Below are 21,167 nucleotides of genomic sequence, written 5' to 3'. Positions count from 1 at the left end.
GCAGCTTCGCACCTGCTGGGGACTGGAAAGGAGGGAGACCGGACCGCTACCAGCCGAGCCCAAGGTAAGTTAATAATATATAGGAGTGCATATAAAAAATTCCCCTTTCTGTCTCATTAGAGATTTTTGCCAGAAGCTCAAAGAAGCAAGGTGAATGGTTAGAGTTAGGACCCACCTGGGGGGGTCTGCCTTGACGTTGGCAGGTGGGCTTCTCCTCTCATGGCCATTGGAGGCAACTAAAAAAACTCCATTTGTTTAAAAATACATAGGGATTAGGGAGAGAGCGAAGGTAAATTGTTTTTCTTTGTTTTTTTCTATTTATTGGGGCTGATGTGTACTGTAGTCTTTGCTGCCACCTAGTAGTAATGGGAGGGAGCGCAGGACTTATCTTTCTGCATTTGCAAGTTTAGCGTATGTCTGACAGCGTGGCTGCTCTGTTTGAGTGCAGCAATGCCGGGAGCCGTGACAGTACCCCCCACTTGAAGACCACCCACCGAGTGGGCAGGACCAGGCTTAAAGGGAAACCTGGCATGGAAGGAACGGGTTTTGTGGCCCGCATGAAAGTCTGAAGCAGAAACCCAAGAACGATCAGCAGGCCCATAACCCTTCCAATCCACCAAAAAAACCAACCACCAAATACTGCAAAGACCCTCTAGAAAACCTGTAGTCGATAATAGAGGTGAGGATTTGTGTTTTTTATGTTGTGGGATATCTTGTACATACTTTGTTTCTATCTTTTACATTTCAATTCACACTAGATTTTGTAAATCTGTAGACACAGAGTTGGATTTCCTTATATATTTAAATCTATTACAATAATGGGTTGTGCCCTAGTGAGCTAACTAAGTGAGCTAACTTTAATGATAGAATAGGACAGTGTATATGTGTGACAGAATAGCTCGCTTTATGGTATCTGACATTTCTAAAATTAATGTTAGATGTTTACTGCGCAATAAAAAAATGTTAATAGCTAATATGTCTGCCAGCTTTAAATCCCTCAAAGCAATGCAGTAAAAAAAAAAAAGGGCTGAATGGCGTAATGCATGGTGGGTCAGAAGAAAAAAAATAAAAAGGAATAATTTATAATGTTATTACCTGATGGTTTCGATTCCTTGCTCTCCAATTTGGCTACGACCCTGCAGATAGTTCTCAGAACAGATGAGTTCGATTGGCATTTGAACATTTTTCACTTGATGCAGCCATGTTTGTGGGTCTGGTGTTAATATGTTCTCTTTTAATAATTCTAAGCAGGCAATGCCAGCGTAAATATCAATAACCTAGTAATAGAATCAGGATATTAAAGCGAAGTATACTTATATTTCAAAATATCTGTATCACTATGTTGAATAGTAAACAATCATGGTAGGCGCTGAGGAGGAGCGATCACTCTGCTTTTTACAGAGACTTTTTAAGGGTTTTCAGGGAAGTTTGCATCATATTTAAGGGGTCATAATATGCAGGAACTGACGTCCAGTTTTAAACACACTGAACTGAGGGTGCCTCCCTCAATCAGGAGCACGTTATTCTGTAATATGGGGTCTACTCTTAGCCTTTAAATCCTTGTCCTGCAGGATAAGTAGTTTATGTCATAGCTGCAGTTCCACTGAAAACATTAGATGAGTGAAACTGCCTAAAGGAGTCCTCTAAACACCATAAACAATAGCAAAATAGCAAACTGTAGTGGTTATTGTGCCATGGGTGCAATGAAACAACTCCCTTGTAAGTAGTAAAACCATTTTAGAATGGCTTGACTTCTTGCTTAGGATACATTGGGTGCCGCTCCCTGCCTGTCCTCAGCAGTGAGAAGAGCTGGAATCTCCACCTTAGGAGCTTCTGTTAAATCTCCTGAGCTAAACCTTGCAGTGCAACACTTGATCATTGCCTCGTAGCATGAGCTGATTACTTTCAGTCAATGAGCTAAACTCTGCACCACCGAGCTTAGCTCAGACCGAGAGCTTCTGGATAGAGAGGCAGCATCCAGCAGACCCCAAGTAAAAAGTCAAACCTTGCTTACATTGGGGTAACACCAGAGCAGTCCTGGCACCATAAACATGCTGTAGTGGTGTTGGTGTTTGGAGTTTCCCATTAATAACAAAATATTGCATATCTCATTTGATCAACAGATTAAATACCTTACAGTAAGAGCTCATGGCACACTTAACTGAACACCAATACTTGCAATGCTAATTTCAGCTCATGGTCCTCGCACAGAATGTTTTGTTTGACCATCAGCAAGCTATATCACTGCAGCCAAGAATCCTCAATAGGATTCTGGAGTAATAAATTGGCTTGCAATTTGATTGTCACATAATTTAATCACCATCACATGTGGAAATTTCTTAATATGTGATTGTGTAACAAAATTACTTGTTATATTTCTTCTTGTTTATGACACACCATAGTGCACACTTGAATGTGTTTTTTTTTAATTTTAAACCGTGGAATGAGTTGATAGCACCTATGTGGTTGCTATTAGTTTATATACAGCTCAGGTCACAGTTTAAAACTGGTTGTGTGCAGAGACTGGGAGAATGGTTGCAGTAAGAGAAGGTCTGTTTTAGGGCTAATTTACATCCTTGTTGCTACTTTTTAGCATTCAGTCACAACTCGTTACAGTGCTTTTCACTATGGTTAGCAAGTAGTGGCTGATTCCTGACCACGTAAGTGTCAATGAATTACTGGCTGCTGTTACTGAAAGCCAATTGATAAGTAGAAGCTAACGACTCCCATAATTTCAAATGAGAGCCACTAACCACGATTTAGTGAAAGGTTTCTAACTCTGACGCTATTCAAAACCTGCTGCAGCCAATCAAAAAAATATAACCGCAGGTAAATCCCTTTACGTCTTACTGAAACAAAAAGTCTTATTCCAACCCTTACGACACATTTTACCAATCAGCTGCTACTTGCCTTGTCGCTACTGGCCACACCGGATAAATTGGGCAAGAAAAGGTGTGTGCTATGCCAGCAAGCCACTAGTAAATTAATAGAAAGTGAATCTGGTATACCTAATGTAATACACAGGGGAGAGGGAGTATGACTGATACTAGGTAGCTACAAACTGGAATAATAGGGATTCACTAAAACCTATATAACAGAGACAGAAAAAAACACTCAGAAGGATAGTGCAAAAAATCCAGGAGCTATCTAGTGTTAATGGCTCAAAGTTGAGGTAAAAAAAAAGTAAAACTAGTAAATGAATGACTGGAACATGTAGCGGAATCTGTTATTAGCTATAGGCTATAAAAAAAAATCGCAACATGGCTGCAAACCTGGGGATTGTTTGTAGGGCTACCAGCTGTTTATAGAATGAAAGCTTATAGCAGCCATTTACTGACAAGTTTAGTTAGGCATTCAGCATGCATACATGGAACATGTATGTTGGACAGATGCATAAATTGGACAGATCTGAGACTCCAAAAGAGGAAGCAAACACTTCATCATATTGAGGTCTCTGCTCAGGAGTCTGGCTTATAGCTGTGTGATTTTAGCAAATTGCTGCGCTTCTAAGCCACCCTGAATATGGAGATGGGTGCTGGGTACTTTCTCCACCATAACCTTTCAACATATCATCTATTCCCTTAATATATAAACAATGATAATAGTACAATGTACACATTTAAATGTTATCTATGTGAATTGATTGTCATCTCTGAATAAGCATGACAATGACAAGATATGTAGGCATCATTTTACATAGAGGCATAAAATAAATAAAAATCCATTTACAGTTGGAGTTAAACACTAGGTATCCAGAGATAAAGTAGGATGCGGGAATACAATCCAATCCTGTACTTCAAAATATAGCCCTGCCAAACCACAGACTGGTAACCAAGAAAATCGTATTCAAGTATATCAATATATGTGGACTGATGGATGGGGTATGGAAGGAGAACATGTTCATTTTAGTTTTATTGACTTCTTCCAAAAGACCCAGTGGTGCCACTAGGGGGGAACCAGAGGGGGCCAAGCCCCCCCTCCCCCCCTACATCATGCAGTGCCCCCACTTGTGCCCCACCAATTGAAATTGAAGTCGGTAGACTTTTCCTACCTGCGGCCAGAGTGGGCACTGTGCTGGGAGGACTTCCTCCTGGGTCACATAGAGCAGCGCAGGGGAGAGACGGGAAGAGGAAGCTCAGCTCTGCACAGAGGCATCCAGGTAGCTGATGGTAAGTGTTAATCAGTCTCTGTGTGTGTGGGCGGGGAGGGGGTCAGTCTGTGAGTGTATGGGTCAGTCTGTGTATTCTGTGTATGGGTCAGTCTGTGTGTGGGGGGTCAGTCTGTAAGTATGGGTCAGTCTGTGAGTGTATGGGTCAGTCTGTGTATGGGGGGGTCAGTCTGTGTATGGGGGGGTCAGTCTGTGTATGGGGGGTCAGTCTGTGAGTATGGGTCAGTCTGTGAGTGTATGGGTCAGTCTGTGTATGGGGGGGTCAGTCTGTGTATGGGGGGTCAGTCTGTGAGTATGGGTCAGTCTGTGAGTGTATGGGTCAGTCTGTGTATGGGGGGGTCAGTCTGTGTATGGGGGGTCAGTCTGTGAGTATGGGTCAGTCTGTGAGTGTATGGGTCAGGCTGTGTATGGGGGGTCAGTCTGTGTATGGGGGGTCAGTCTGTGAGTGTATGGGTGTCAGTCTGTGTGTGGCGGGGGTCAGTCTGTATATGTATGGGGGTCAGTCTGAGTGTATGGGTGTGGGGGGGTCAGTGTGTGTGTGGGGGGGCAAGTCTGAGTGTATGGGTCAGTCTGTGAGTGTATGGATCAGTCTGTGAGTGTGGGGGGGGTCAGTCTGAGTGTATGGGTGTGGAGGGGTCAGTCTGTGTGTGGGTGGGGTCAGTCTGTATGTGTTTGGGGTGGTCGGTCTATGTATGTGTATGGGGTCAGTCTGTGAGTGTATGTGTATGGGTCAGTCTGAGTGTATGGAGGGGCAAGGCTGTGAGTGTATGGGTCAGTCTGTGAGTGTATGGATCAGTCTGTGAGTGTGGGGGGTCAGTCTGTGAGTGTATGGGTGTGGAGGGGTCAGTCTGTGTGTGGGTGGGGCAGTCTGTGTGTGGTGGGGGGTCAGTCTGTGTGTGGTGGGGGGTCAGTCTGTGTGTGGTGGGGGGTCAGTTTGTGTGTGGTAGGGGGTTCAGTCTGTGAGTGTATGGGTATGGGGGGTCAGTCTTTCTATGGGTCAGTCTGTAAATGTATGGGTGTGGGGGGTCAGTCTGTGAGTGTATGGGTCAGTCTGTGTGTATGGGTCAATCTGTGAGTGTATGGGTGGGGGGTCAGTCTGTGTATGTATGGGTGTGGGGGGGTCAGTCTGTGTATGTATGGGTCAGTCTGTATGTGTATGGATCAGTCTGTGTGTGTGTGTGGGGGATCAGTCTGTGTATGTGGGGGGGGGAGGTCAGTCTGTGTGTGTATGGATCAGTCTGTGTGTGTGTGGGGGGGGGGGGTCAGTCTGTGAGTGTATGGGTGTGTGGGGGCGGGGGGTCCAGTCTGTGAGTGTATTAGTGTGGGGGGGTCAGTCTGTGAGTGTATTGGTGTGGGGGGGTCAGTCTGTGAGTGTGTGTGTGTATATGAGTGTGGGGGGTCAGTCTGTGTGTGGGGGGTCAGTCTGTGAGTGTATGGGTCAGTGTGTGCGTGTATGGGAGTGGGTGTTGTCGGGGGGGGAATCAGTCTATGTGTATTGGTGTGGGGGGGTCTGTGTGTGTGTGTATGGGTCAGTCTATGTGTCTGTGTGTGGGAGTGGGGGTTCAGTCTGTGTCTGTGGGGTCAGTTTGTGTGTGTATGGGTGTGGGGGTTATTCTGTGTGTATGGGGGTCAGTCTGTGTGGGGGTGGGTCAGTCTCTGTGTGTGTGTATGGGTCATTATGTGTGGGGGGGTCAGTCTCTGTGTGTGTATGGGTCAGTCTGTGTGTGACTGGGACAGTATGTGTGTGGGGGAGGGTCAGTCTGTATGTATGGGTTAGTCTGTGTAAGGGAGCAGTCTGTGTGTGTATGGGGCAGAGTGTGTGGGTCAGTCTGTGGGTTTGTATGGGTCAGTCTGTGGGTTTGTATGGGTCAGTCTGTGTAAGTGCTTGAGCTCCAAGAGACAGAACTCTCATCTCGTGACCTCCTCTGTACCCGATGGATAGGCAGCCTTCTCAACCACCATGGATCTGATTCGGACACCCCCTCCCTGCGAGGTAAGATGAGGGCCGGCTCTAATGTTTCCTGCGCGGCTTAGCAAAGGGCTGACAAATGCCAGGCGTCAGGGCGAAATGTCTAGTCGCCATGGCGACCTGGAACTTGTCGAGCCGTATGTATATGCCCCCCTTTTGTCCCTGGCCCCTTATGTGCCCCCCCTAAGTATGAATCCTGGAGACGCCACTGAAAAGACCCAGGAGCTTACCTTAAGCTGTATGGATAGTATCATATAGGGTTAACTTACAGATTATATTTAGTTAGTTACTGAAAAACCTACGCCTTTTATATAGGAAAATGACAGACTACATGGGACACTTGACTTTTATCTGCCTTACCATCTCTCCATTGGCCATAGCTGAGTCTGGCTCGTTAGCTTTGTCAGCAAGGTTTTCTAGAACCGGAGGGCAGAGGGCTAGAATTCTTGATAGAGTTTGTAACCTGTGCTGAAATTTCTTATAGGCAATGTGAACCACTGGTAGAGTCAGATCCGTGAAATTTTCTGACTGTTTGAGTTCCTCAATACACATTGAAAGAGCAAGTTCGATAAGCTGCAATATAATATAAAAGAAGAATGTGATCAGTTATCGAATAGAGTTTCAAAGTAAGTCACCAAAGGTTATTTATACAATAGAGAACATTTAGAAAACCATTCCTAGCAATAAGTGTGTCAAACTAAATATAGAAATTGAACGGACATTCCACGATAGAATATTAACTCCTATTTAAAGGAACACTATAAGGTCAGGAATACAACCGTGTATTCCTGATCCTATAATGTGAAAAATGCAGTCTAGTTCCGCGGCCCCCCTTAAAAATTGTTGAACACCTTACTGTACTCCTGCCCCCGGTCCTCCTACATTGCGGACATCATCAGAACTGAGGTGCATTAATATGCAGAAAATAGGAAAGTCATACGAAAAAGTGTCCAAAATGTATAATTCAGCTACAAAGTCCTGCAGAAAAAAGAGTCCAGATAACGTAGTAATATGCAGGAGCTCAGAAACATGTAGAAATACCTTTAAAAAAAGAGAAACAGAGAAAGCTACATAGCGTAATTCTGTATCAAAATTTATTGCCCCAGATACAAAAACAAGAAAAAAGAAAAAAGTCCCCCCCAACTATAAAACTCTTACACTAAATAAAATCTAGTACTCATCGTAAATGATGATGCAGGGAAAAATCTATCGCAGCCGCTCGTGTTTCCACTGGAGACAGCCTCTCCGGTGCACTCTGGAGGGCTGTCCGTGATGTTCTCTGAGGGGAAACACTGGCTGAAAGTCCGTCTTCTATCGAGCACTTTGTGGGGTCTGCTGCAGATGAGTGTTGCAGATGAATGGTAGTAGCACCCTATCAACGCGTTTCGCCCTTCTACCGAGGGCTTTTTCAAGATAGGTGCTGAAATTGTTCGGCAGTTTTATACTTTTTTTTTTATATTTATGTATGGTGTTAGTGATTTGAGTTAAGCTTAAACAACATCCAGTTAATACCAGGTTCTAGATGTATGATTTAATTTGCTCCCGTTTGCATAAATTGCCGTATTTTTAATACGTGTGTTTTAAGAAGGGTGTATACCTTTAAGATATTTGAATCTTTTTTGCCCGGCAAAGTATAAAACTGCCGAACAATGCTTTGAGCACCTATCTTGAAAAAGCACTCGGTAGAAGGGCGAAACGCGTTGATAGGGTGCTACTACCATTCATCTGTAACACTCATCTGCAGCAGACCCCACAAAGTGCTCGATAGAAGACGGACTTTCAGCCAGCGTTTCCCCTCAGAGAACATCACGGACAGCCCTCCAGAGTGCACCGGAGAGGAGCTGTCTCCAGTGGAAACACGAGCGGCTGCGATAGATTTTTACCTGCATCATCATTTACGATGAGTACTAGATTTTATTTAGTGTAAGAGTTTTATAGTTGGGGGGGACTTTTTTCTTGTTTTTGTATCTGGGGCAATACATTTTGATACAGAATTACGCTATGTAGCTTTCTCTGTTTCTCTGTTTTCTGAGCTCCTGCATATTACTACGTTATCTGGACTCTTTTTTCTGCAGGACTTTGTAGCTGAATTTTATTCATAGTACATATAGACCATTACGTAGGTCTCTTATTTTCAATACTTGAACTCTCTTTTTTATTATTTATCATCAGAACTGGACTGGCTGAGATTGTCAATTCTGATGATCTCAGCCAAGGAGGCAGGATAGGTGCGGAGACAAATGCAGTCCGGGACAATCAACATCTCCTCACGTTGTTCTCTGAAAAGACAGCAAAAAGCCTGCAGATACTGACATGAACAATTACTTTAAGCTGTATTATGAAATGTGCAATACAAATATATATTAAAAGCAGCCCAAGTACTTCACATAGCTATATATTAAGAATTTACAAACTATGATAATGCTCTCCAGAATGATGGGTCCTGCAGCTCTAGTCTGACCATTTTGCAATCCACGGGACAATGTGGTCACACCTATAGAGGAACCTGGTATGCAATGTACATAATTTACTTTAGCTTTCCTCCCAGCCAGGAAAACTTTCTGTATGATAACGGACCACTTTTAATTATATAATTCGTACCTCTAACTCTTTAGCAGAGGACACATTCATGGTCAGTAGGATGAAGTCTCTTTTATATAGTAAGAATGCGTCATATTGCTGATCATTGGTTAAGAAGGAAATGTGCGTTCCCAGGGACTCGGTAGAGAAGACCCTTACAAATGTGCTCTCACAATCTGAAGACAGAAAAAAGAGGAACATTAGAAGCAATTATTTATACAACTCTCCAACCAGAAGCCCTCCAATCGTAGCTGAACTGCAATGTCAATCTGAAGACATCACAGTATTCCAAGAAGAACCACAAGATATATGCTTTTTGCGCAAACAACGCTAATGTAATTTTTTTTATTAAGCTGTAATAAACTACTTAATTGAACTTAAAGGGTTAATGCAACCACTATGACAACTTCTGCTTCTAGAAGTGGTCATAGTGGTAGGAATCTGTATTTGCAGTGTTTCTGCTTGAAACACTGCACGCACAGTGAGGAGGGAAAAGTATTTGATCCCCTGCTGATTTTAAACGTTTGCCCACTGACAGAAAAATGATCAGTCTATAATTTTCATGGTAGGTATATTTTAACTATATTTAACTATATATATTTTTATTAGTCCAAGCAGATCTAGACAAACTAACTCAACAAAAATATCAGTCTAATTTGAATAAAAAGGAGAGAGCAGCTCTAAAATTACTAACAGAGAATCCAAATATTATTATTAAGGAGGCCGACAAGGGAGGAGGTACGGTTATTATGGATAGGTCTTATTATATGGAGGAAGCGTACAATATTCTATACGATCAAAATACATATGAGGTTCTATCCCATAACCCTACCCCTTCGTTTTTGCTAGCTCTAAAAGAACTATTGGATCTTGGGGTGGCAAAAGATATTCTTAATAAAAAAGAATATGATTTCATCTTCAATCCTAACTGTAAAACAGCCACTTTTTATTTTTTACCCAAGATCCATAAGAGTCTTCATAAACCCCCTGGCCGCCCTATAGTTAGTGGAATTTCTTCTTTATCATGTAATCTATCCGAATATATAGATTTTTTTCTCCAAACATATGTTTCTCTCAGTGATTCTTATATTAAAGACACTGGGCACATTTTACAAGACATAACTTCTATGCCCTGGAAATCTACATACATTCTGGCTACCGCGGATATTACAGCCCTGTATTCTAATATTCCACACGAAAAGGGCATTTCAGTTATACAAGATCTATTGATACAATATAAGTCTCTCTCCTTGGTACAAATTGAATTTTTGATCCGATGCATTTCATTTGTATTGACTAAGAATTTTTTCTGGTTTAGTGGCCAATACTTTCTTCAGAAATGTGGCGTCGCCATGGGTACCAAATTTGCCCCCAGTTTTGCTAACATGTATGTTGCCCATTGGGAACATAACCATGTTTCGCTGGGAGCACATTCGGGGGGCAATTTGGTCCTATGGCGACGCTACATAGATGACGTCCTACTGCTGACAGTCTAAAACTCTTTTTTGATTATATAAACTCTAATGATTATAACCTTAAATTTACATACAATATGAGTCCAACCTCTTTGGACTTTTTGGATCTCACTATTTACATAGAACACAACCAATTGAAGACCAAGACATTTTTCAAACCCACTGATTGTAACACCGCCATAGATTTATCTAGTGCTCATTATCCCCTTGGCTTTCTAATGTACCTAGAAGTCAGCTTATCCGTCTTAGGAGAAACTGCTCAGACGATCATATATTTTTACAACAAGCTGAGTTAATTAAAATGAGATACTTAGAAAAGGGCTATAATCAGGATCAAATTGACCTAGATATACAAAATATATTGGATACTGACAGATCACAATTTCTACAACACCGATTTAAGAAACAAAACAATAGGAATTCAGATACTCAAAAGAAGAATTTGCAGTTTGCATTTATTACTCAATACAACTCACAGGCTAAACATATTAAGAAAATCCTAAATAAATACTGGTATATCCTACAAAAGGACAATATATTGAGAGATATTATTCCCAAGAGACCTACTATTATATACAAACGAGCAGCCAATCTTAAAAATAAACTGGCCCCTAGTCTCCTTCCCGTATATCCTACATCCTCAACTGGCTCTTTTCTGCAACCTGTTAAGGGCTTTTATAGCTGTGGACATAGCAGGGAGGGGGGCTCCTTCCCTGGTGGTCCAGTGTCATTGGTAGTTCAGTGGGGGGGAGAGGGGGGCTGGCAGAGCTGTACTTACCTGTCCTGCAGCTCCTGTCAGCTCCCTCCTCCTCCGCGCGGTCTGTGCAGCTCCCTCTGTCAGCTCCCAGTGTAAGTCTCGCGAGAGCCGCGGCTCTCGCGAGACTTACACTGGGAGCTGACCGAGGTGCTGAACGGACGGCGCGGAGGAGGAGAGAGCTGACAGGAGCTGCAGGAAAGGTAAGTACAGCTCTGCCAGCCCCCCTCTCCCCCCAGTCTGTATTATGGCAATGCAAATTGCCATAATACAGACTATGACTCGAGTATAAGCCGAGTTGGGGTTTTTCAGCACAAAAAATGTGCTGAAAAACTCGGCTTATACTCGAGTATATACGGTACTTATATACCCCAGGGGGGTGAGAGGCCTGATTTGCATTTTCGTTTGTGAGTTTAATATCTAAACTTTACACTCTCACATTTAATCTAAACAATATTACGCTATGATATATATTTTTATCATTTCAGATTGTATTATATTCCCATATTGAATATTCTTATTCTGGATATATTCTCCAGGTTGTATTAATTACATGCTCATTTGAAGGTGTTTTCCACTTTTTCTCTCTGGTATATTTTAACCCCTTCCCGACCGGTGACGGAAATTTTCCGTCAACCTTGTCCTTCAGTTAAGGACCGGTGACGGAAAATTTCCGTCATTTACAAAAGTTAACCCCAGATCGCCGCAATCGCGGCGATCGCGGGGTTAACGGTGCTCCGGTCTGCCTCTGTATTAGAGGCAGACCGGGAGCACCCGATCGGGCTGCCCCAGCTCATGTGCCCGCTCTGACAGCATGTCAGAGCGAGCACATGTGCTCAATGTACTTACCTTCCGCCTCCCTGCACTTCCGGGTTCTGTGTGAAGTGCAGGGAGCCGGATCTTCAATGATCCTGCCCCCTGGTGGGAAAAAAAATAATTAAAGTTAAATCCCACCCCCCCTTTCCCCTGTTTTAATAAAATTAACCCCTTCCCTGCCAATTGATCACTGACTACAGTGATCAATTGGCAGGGAATACATTTTAATGTCATCTGATTTTATTTTTTTTAACCCCTGAGGGTTAATTATTATTTTTTTAACCCTCAGGGGTTAAATTTATTGTATTAATTAATTTAAATATTTAAAAATTATATATTTAGCTAGCTGAGATGGGTGGAAGTTAGTGGGGAATTGGGGAATTTGGTGTTAGGCTAACTAGGGGTTAACGTTAAATTTTTTTTTTAAATAAGCTTTAAAAAGGTAAAAAAAAAATAATTTTTAACTGTTTTAGTAACGTTTAAGTAAAAAAAAAAAAAATACCACCCCCCTTTACCCAGTCTAAATAAAAATGAACCCCTTCCCTGCCAGTTGATCACTGCCTACAGTGATCAACATACAGATCGCAGTATACTGTGATCTAATTTTTTTTAACCCCTGAGGATTAAATTTTATTTATTTTTTTAACTCTCAGGGGTTCAATTTATTTAATTCATTTAAATATTTTATAATTATATATTTTGCTAGCTGGGGTGGGTGGGATTTATGGGGAAATGGGGAATTTACTGTTAGTGCTGCTTACTGCTAGTTAGGGGTTAACGGTAAAAAAAAAAGCTTAGAAAAATGTTAAATCTGTTAAAAAAAGTTTTACGAAAGTTTAGGAAACTTTAAAAAAATTAATAAGCAAAACAAAAGTTTAAAAAATAGTTTTAAAAAGTAAAAAAAGTTTGAAAAAGTTAAAAAATACATTTAATAACGCTCATTACCACTACACCTGGTACAAGCTAGCGGAAAAATGATCCCAAGCTAAGGTTCAAAATATGCCTTTTGAAATACCCTGGGATGTCTTCTTTAAGAAATGGTATGGCTTTATGGGGTATTTGGATTATATAGCCTGGTAAAATACTTTAAAATGGGACATGGGCACAGCGTAAAAGTTTAAAGTTTGAAAAAAAATGGAATGGCTGGGTCCCAAATGTGCCCCTCCGATGTCCACATATACCTGGCAAAGGTACATACGGGGGTATTTTTGTACTCAGCAGACATAGCTGAGCAACATATGAAGTATTATACAGTGGTAGTACACATAAGGTTTGCAAAATATACTGTGCAAACTCACTTTGTGTGTCAAATAGGCAGAAAAAACGCTTATTACCACTACACCTAGTACAAGCTAGCGGAAAAATTATCCCACGCTAAGGTTCAAAATATGCCTTTTGAAATAGCCTGGGGTGTCTACTTTAAGAAATGGTAGGCCTTTGTGGGGTAGTTTGAATTTAAAACTTGCGAAGATGCTTGGAAATTGCACATAGGCCCAGCGTCAAAATTCAAAGTTCGGTAAAATCTGATATGGCTTGGTCTCCTATATGGCACTGTAGCTTCACAAAATAGTGCCAAAGACATTCATTGGGGATGTCTTTTTACTCAGAAGACTTAGCTGAGCATAATTCGGGGGTTTTGAACTTAGTGGCACATATGAAATATACAAAATGCCCAGCAAAAATGCAATCCGTATGTAAAAAAATGCCCCAAATTATTTTTTACCACATACTTTGGCATATATTGGTGAAAAAATTGGGGCATGCTAAGGCACAATATGTACCTTATGATATACCCTGGAGTGTCTACTTTTACAAATGGTAGGCCTTTGTGGGGTTTTTTTGAACAGTCAAACTGTTATAATACCCCAAATGGAAGCATAGGCTCATTAAATCCGTCTCTCAAAATTCTACTGTGAATACTGAAAAGGACAGGTCTCCTGTATGGCCCTGTAGCTTCACGAAATAGTGCCATAGACATACAATGGGGGTGTCCTTTTACTCAGAAGACTTAGCTGAGCATAATTTGGGGGGTTTGAACTTAGTGACACATATGAAATATACAAAGTGCCCAGCAAAAATGCAATCCGTATGTAAAAAATGCACAAAATTATTTTTTACCACATACTTTGGCATGTAATGGTAAAAAAAATGGGGGCATGTTAAGGCACAATATGCACCTTATGAGATACCCTGGAGTGTCTACTTTTACAAATGGTAGGCATTTGTGGGGTTTTTTTGAACAGTCAAACTGTTATAATACCCCAAATGGAAGCATAGGCTAATTAAATCCGTCTCTCAAAATTCTACTGTGAATACTGAAAAGGACAGGTCTCCTATATGGCACTGTAGCTTCACGAAATAGTGCCAAAGACATACAATGGGGGTACCGTTGTACTCAGCAGAAGTAACTGAACACATAATAAAACCTTGTACAGGAATAGCACACACCAACTTTACAAAATACACATGAGAAGTTCTTTGTTATAAGTTTGTGTGCCAAAAAACCCAATATACCAATTTTTACTCCAATATTTAGCAGAGATTGGCGGTGAAATGGCTACTTAGAAAGTGTCAAAACAACCTTAGGACAATAGCCTGTGATGTCTACTTTATATAAATATATACTTTTGTGTGGCAATTTTGTTTTCTTTTATGGCTATTAAGCTTACAAGACAAACATACCAAATTCTAAAATCGCTCCACATTAAAATTTTATTTTACTCCTTGTGCTTTGTGACCTGTAACTACCAAAAAAAACTGAAAATCCCAGACACATTATATATTCTGTAAATCAGAACAACTAAATGAATTTATTTTTAATTACTTTCTTTAACCTGCACTAATTAGGCACACATTATTATTGCAAAAACTGTACAAAAAACACACCATTTTTCATTTTTTTTTGCATTTTTCTGTATTTTTTTAATAATAAATAAGCATTTATATATATATATATATATGTTACATCAAATTAAAGCCCTTTCTGTCCTCTAAAACACAGTATATAATATGTGTCGGTGCAATAAACGAGAGAGATGCAAATTGCAGTTGAACGCAAACAGACAGAAAATGCAAAAATTGCTTGTGTCATTAGGACCCTCACCTAAAGGATACCATCTCCCCCAGGGTATCAGTCACGGCCAGAAGAGGGAAGAATATAAAAGATATATTAGTACCCAGTCACTTAGCTATGTCTAAAAAGGCATCAAGAAATTGGATCACAGTACAAGGCACATACCAGTGCGGGAGATGTGTAGCATGCACCTTTATTGCTAAAGGGTCAAAAACAATCACAGACTCTGCAGACACTACTACAATCCCCATAAAGCCGTTTTTTAACTGCAATACGTCCGGCATGGTATACCTATTGACGTGTAAATGCGGCATACGTCCGTTTAAAAAACGAAAAATGGAACATGTCCACTCAGTGACATCACACAGAGATACACCAGTCGCAAGACACATTAGGTCCCAACACAGCGATACGCCTCGCTGCATTAAATTTGCGGGCATTGAGAAGATCCAGATGGTGAAGAGAGGTGGAGACCTAGATCAGACCCTTAAAAGAAGGGAATGCTACTGGATCCACAAATTAGACACCCTATCACCAAAAGGACTCAATGAGGGGTTCACATTTACCCCCTTCATTGGCTAAGGAATCCCATAATTGTATTCATGTAATATATGTAAATATGTATATATATAAGAGTTTATCTACCCGAATGTAATTCTTTAAACCAAACACCATAAAAGTAACAAGGATATAACATCTACATAGGCTAACATCCAATGTGACACTTTATAATGACACTAGCTCTAATATTCACCGATAAATGATATATGTACCGGACAGACTATGAAGACTAAGACATGACAGAGACGGCGTCTTGATCCACCAATTTGATAATAAGGAAAGGACTGAACAAGGCAATAAATATTTTTACTAGCTCTATATTAATCCTCTCCCTTCTCTCTCCGTTCCAGCTCTATTTAGGGGCTATGTTATATATCTCCTTAAATGATAATTTTTCATCCATTGGTCAGTTTCACACAGGGCCGCTATGACGCCCTATACAAACAGTACATTGCGGTGTTCTAAGATTTCGGAGATACATGACAGCGTATGAAGATTAAGATGTGACAGGGACAGCTTTTTGATCCATCCATCTGAGAATAAGGAAAGAAGTGAATAAGGCAATAAACACTTCTGCTAGCTCTATATTAATCCTTTCCCTTCTCTCTCCTTTCCAGCTCTATGGAGGGGCTATGTTTATATCTCCTTAAATGGTTAAACACAATCTTCACCCATTGGTCAGTTTTACACAGGGCCGTTACGATGCCCTATATTAACAGTACATTGTGGTGTTCCAAGATTTCGGAGATACATGACAAACAATCCTACCCGCCGTTCATGGACAATATATGTCAATAGGCTCCAGCAATCACCGTAGCGCACAGTATCGGGATGTGGGTATGTTTCATCCACATACTCATTTTTTCCAAGCACGCCCCCGAAATGACGTGGAGGGGCGGCACCAAATGACGGTGCCCGCCCATCCAGGATTTTGGCGCGCGAGGCATGAACGAGAGGCGATTTGGGATTGGTTATCAATCCAAGGTAACTGAATATAAAAGAAGCACCCGTGTCAGTGTCATACTTACCTTTGAGAAAGGCGCTTGCATAGCGCCGAAACGTGCGTTAGGTTATGCTTTTATTATTTTTTCACTAGCACTTTTGTGTGTTCACTAGGTGGGGGGAGATTCTTGAGATAAACAGGAGATTTACAGAGAAGTTTAAGTTTCTACTAGGTTGGAGTTTCTTGGAGTTCTAATAGCCAGTTAATTACTACTCTCAGTTCTAGCAGTCAGTTCAGCATGATACTTTGTATTTAGCGTACTTTGCAACAGTGTGAGCAGCAGTAACCCTTAGGGTTCAGCGGTGTAGACATAGGCTGTAAAGACTATATTACAGATTCCTCAATATGTTGTACACCTGATGAATAGTACGACAAATAGACTTTATATCTGTCCTGCAGCGTCTATCTGTTTACTACAGTGTACCACAGCTCACCGACACTGCTCTGCTTAGAGGCTACTGAATAGGAGTACGGTCTGCTCCACGCTTATTCCAAAGAGGATCCAGAGGGTCTGCCGGTATTAAATGGACAGTCTAGCAACGCTCTAGGTGTCCATACAGCAGTAACCTCTTATCCCACTAAATTAAGCGACTCAACGGTCATATATTGTCCGACAGTAAGCTCTAGATAAGTCTATTATTAACAAGTCTACAGAGTGTGTGGTCTAGATACTCCCCTGCCGGTTAATCCATTACGTACGGATAGGATTTTGGGAGTCATCGAGTACAATTGACACTTTGTTGTCAACACTGAGGCATTCCAAATGCAATAATCCCCTCACCTATCATAGACTAAGCAAGGGTTCTCTATACAGGGGACAACGTCCACCATTCTATACAAGATCCTTAGACCATGATCAATATGCATCAGTCACCCCGCATGCAGATCATAACTATATCCTAAGGGTCTGATGACATTATCACGAACTACCATACTATCCACTCCTATCTCATATTGATATAGCACTATCTCCCCCTTTTTTCGTTAGATGTGGTTATTAGTTATAAGTTTCCTTTATTTTTTCAGGGAATTTATACCCTACAATAAAGGTGTTTTTTATTTTCTGTTCGCCAAGGGTAGAATCACAGAATCTTTACCGGTGTTCATGTGCCTGCCTGGGCCCTTTGACCACCACCTGTCTACTTAGTTATCTTATACTGAAGGGTTATCCCCTACCAAAGATTCTGTGGACACATTTAGATCCTGCTTGTCGGGTATCTTACCATTTGCCATTCACTTGTCATTAAGCGTAAGACAAGCTTCTGAAGCTGTGTCCTTAAGGGGTTAACAGTGATAGACAGAATAACAAAAATAAATAAATAAGCCAAATGGGGGAATAATGATATAATGAAAGAGGAGGAAAAAAAATGAAAAATATAGAAAATTACAGCTACTAATAACTAGCTTAGAGATCTGTCTAGTGGGGTAATACTACAGTTGTTCACAGCCTCAAGTACCAGTAGTATCTAATGGGAAAATACTTTATTGAATAAAACAGAAAAATCAAGATACAAAAAGGAACTGGGCTGGGAAGCAAGTGTAGAAGTGGTTATGGTAGTTACAGCCCCATTCCCCTCTCCTAGTTTACTGGCATCAAAAAGCAGTCAAATGATATTGAGGATATGGTAGGTCCCAATGATAGCTGATAAATCCAAAATCAACAGGATAAATACAGGGAAGGTACACTAAATAGTGCTCTGGTGGCTGAACATAACATTTAGAAGCAAGAGACAGGTAGAAAGCAAGACAGCAATGTATTAAGCCAAGACAGAGGGGTGATGGTAGGAAAACCATTGCCAAAAAATACTCCAAAAGCATTCAAATAAGGTGAGTATATATGCTCACTCCTATCTGTTTATGCAGCATTTATAAATGTCCATATCTCCTTTGTATAGGTATTTAGCAGATGCCCCATAAAGGTAGAGATGAGATAAAGTGACAGGTTTACATGCAGAACCAAATTGGTCAAATAACCACAAAGATGCCCTAGCTGCTAGTCCCTAAATCTCCTATACAAACACCTTTGAGGGTGTTCTATGCTAGTACCTTACCTCTGAGTGGTTCATTTATTTATGTCGATATGGACCAATTATCCGTGTGCTGTAATTTACTGATCCTTTTTGCTGTCAGGTGTGGGGAGGGAGAGGTGTAAAAGGGGTCGTGTTAGCTGACACTTCCAAAGCTAGGTCCTCCCTGTTACATCATTATTCCGGCAGAAACCCTACGTAGGCGTGACCCACATGGCCCCTTCAAACTGAAACCCCCCAATTCATACTGACCCCATCAAATGGGGAGGGAATAAAGGAGGGAAGAAGGGGGGGTAATTGATGGGACAAGGAGAGTGGATAAACTGTTTGATTATCTACTAAACTGGTGAATATGGACAGTATAATGTTTGGAATTGCACATTCAATCGAACTCATTTTAAAGTTCCAAGCTGTAGTAGATATATTTATCCAAATATATATATGTATTAAGCTCAGTATATAGAGGGGCATGCAAATGTTAGTAATAACACAGCAATGACCTAAGGATGCATCTATTAAAGTCATACATGTCATCAGATAGAAGAATATTGTGTAAGGATTATATACACATTAAAATCCCCCATATTATATATCTATATGTTAGTTAATTGCATGGTATTGCATAGTATTTATAGGGGCATGTATAGGCTAATAAATACAAACATCCAGCAAGTATATACATTAAACTGATGTATGTCCTCAATTAAAGTGTACAGTTTAAGAATATTGTGTATATATTAGAAACGCAGATATCATTAAGGTCGTAGAAGAGTGTGTTAGATATTTAGCATGCCAACTATCTAACTCAGAGGTTTCGGATCTAAATATTAAACGTGAAAATATATATACAGTGTACAATTAGCTATAACATAAATTGCTGCAATATTATTGTTTCCCATGTAAATTGTTAGAGATCACTAATGAAGGGGGAATATGAGAATCCTTCCTTTAGACTGTACGGAGATAACGTGTTCAACGTGTAAATCCAAAAGTATTCTCTTCTCCTTAGGCATTTGTCTAGATTTATTTTCCTTTGGTCTAGTTTCACTAATTCAATGACCAGAAATTTTAATGCTGTATGGTCCCCATGATGGACAGTCTTTGACAGTGATGGATACGTCTTTTGAACGGACGGAAAGTCTTTCCCACATATAGCATGTTGCACCTGCATACGATTAAGTATACCACACCTTTAGTATTGCAATAGAAAAAAGAGTAGGAATGGAATTTCTCAGTATGTGCGCTATTTTCTAAACTTTTTGAGTTTTTGCAAATAAAATTGCATGCCTTACAGCGACATACATTTATAGGTACCGGTCAGTGTTTTTGACAGCCAATGTGTTGAGGATGCTTTTTTTTTTTTTTTTTTTTTTAAATGGCTATGTACCAGGGTGTCTTTGATATTCTTACCCCTTCTTGCCATGATGCATGCACTTGTTGGGATAACATCCCTTAGCTGTTCGTCCTGTCTAAGGAGTGGCCAGAATCTATTCATGATTGTCTTTACATGGTCCCAGCCTGCATCGAAAGTTGATACACATCTGAGTTGTTTTTGGTCAGAGTTGGTATGATTGGATAGAGTTTTATCTTCCCTCAGAAGGCATTCTTTATCGGTTAAATGGGCCCATTGATCTAAACATAGAGCGTAATTCCTTAGCTCTTGTTTTAAAATCTTCAATATCCGAACAATTTTGCCTAAGTCGCAGGTACTGCCTTCTGGGTATAGCCCTTTTTTGCTGTGTTGGGTAGTAACTTCTCCAATTAAGTAGGCTGTTCGGAGCCGTGCTTTCCTGAATAGATCCATCTTAATTGTACCATTAGACTCAGGGGTCCAGGTCAAATCCAGGAAGTTGAGAGAGGGGCTGCCTACCTCCGCAGTGAATTTCAGATCAAGGTCATTGATATTAAGGGACTTTACAAAGTGAAAAAAATTGTCACTACTACCCGTCCAGATGAGCATAATATCATCAATGTATCTCTTCCATGAGTAGATACATTGCGAGAAGATATTATATTGGTCAGCGAATACAACATTCTCCTCCCACCAACCCAGGTGCAGGTTGGCAAATGAGGGCGCGCAAAACGTCCCCATAGCTGTTCCCTGCACCTGGTGATAGAATACTCCATCAAATATAATAGAAGTTGTGAGAACCGACTGTAGGAGTTCAATAGTGAAATCGCTGTGTTTCTTGAAGTGTAATCCCCTCTGTCGTAGGAAATATCTTGTATATTTAAGCCCCAGAGTATGAGGAATCGAACTATACAGGGCCTCAACGTCCATGCTACACAGAATTGAGTTCTCGGGCATCTTTAAATGGGCCAAATCCGCCAGGGTTTGCTTTGTATCCCTCAAATACGAGGGAAGTTTGACTACTACAGGTCTTAGAATGTGAGCTAGATGTATGCTTACATTGTGTGTTATGTTATTGTTTCCCGATACTATTGGTCTACCTGATAATACTGGATGTTGTTTGTGTATTTTAGGTAGACAATAGAACATCGAGATACATGGATTTTTGTTCAGCATAAAACCGTATTCGTTCTTGGATATCCTGTTATCATTAAGACCTGTTTGTAAGAAGAGTTTCAGTTTTTCCAAAAAGACCTTAGTGGGATCTGATTTTAAAATCTTGTAGGTATTGGTATCTGTAAGGATTTTATTCGTCATCTCGATATACTGGGAGGTATCTAAGATTACCGTATTCCCACCTTTATCTGATGGTTTAATTGTTATCCCCTCT

General features: G+C 40.8%; 1 protein-coding gene across 1 annotated transcript in view; it reads right to left on the bottom strand.

Annotated features, from left to right (window-relative positions):
- LOC134585305 (E3 ubiquitin-protein ligase RNF213-like) overlaps positions 1 to 21,167 on the bottom strand; it is a 203,694-nt gene that overhangs the window by 89,331 nt on the left and 93,196 nt on the right. The window contains exons 13-15 of the mRNA XM_063440726.1: positions 8,739 to 8,893; positions 6,498 to 6,710; positions 1,096 to 1,277 (exon numbers count right to left, since the gene is read on the bottom strand). Coding sequence (XP_063296796.1) covers positions 1,096 to 1,277; positions 6,498 to 6,710; positions 8,739 to 8,893 — 550 coding nt within the window. The remainder of the gene's footprint in view (positions 1 to 1,095; positions 1,278 to 6,497; positions 6,711 to 8,738; positions 8,894 to 21,167) is intronic.

Source organism: Pelobates fuscus, unplaced genomic scaffold, assembly GCF_036172605.1.
Source record: "Pelobates fuscus isolate aPelFus1 unplaced genomic scaffold, aPelFus1.pri H_1, whole genome shotgun sequence".
NCBI classification, from domain to species: domain Eukaryota; kingdom Metazoa; phylum Chordata; class Amphibia; order Anura; family Pelobatidae; genus Pelobates; species Pelobates fuscus.
This window is presented reverse-complemented; position numbering and strand designations above follow the sequence as displayed.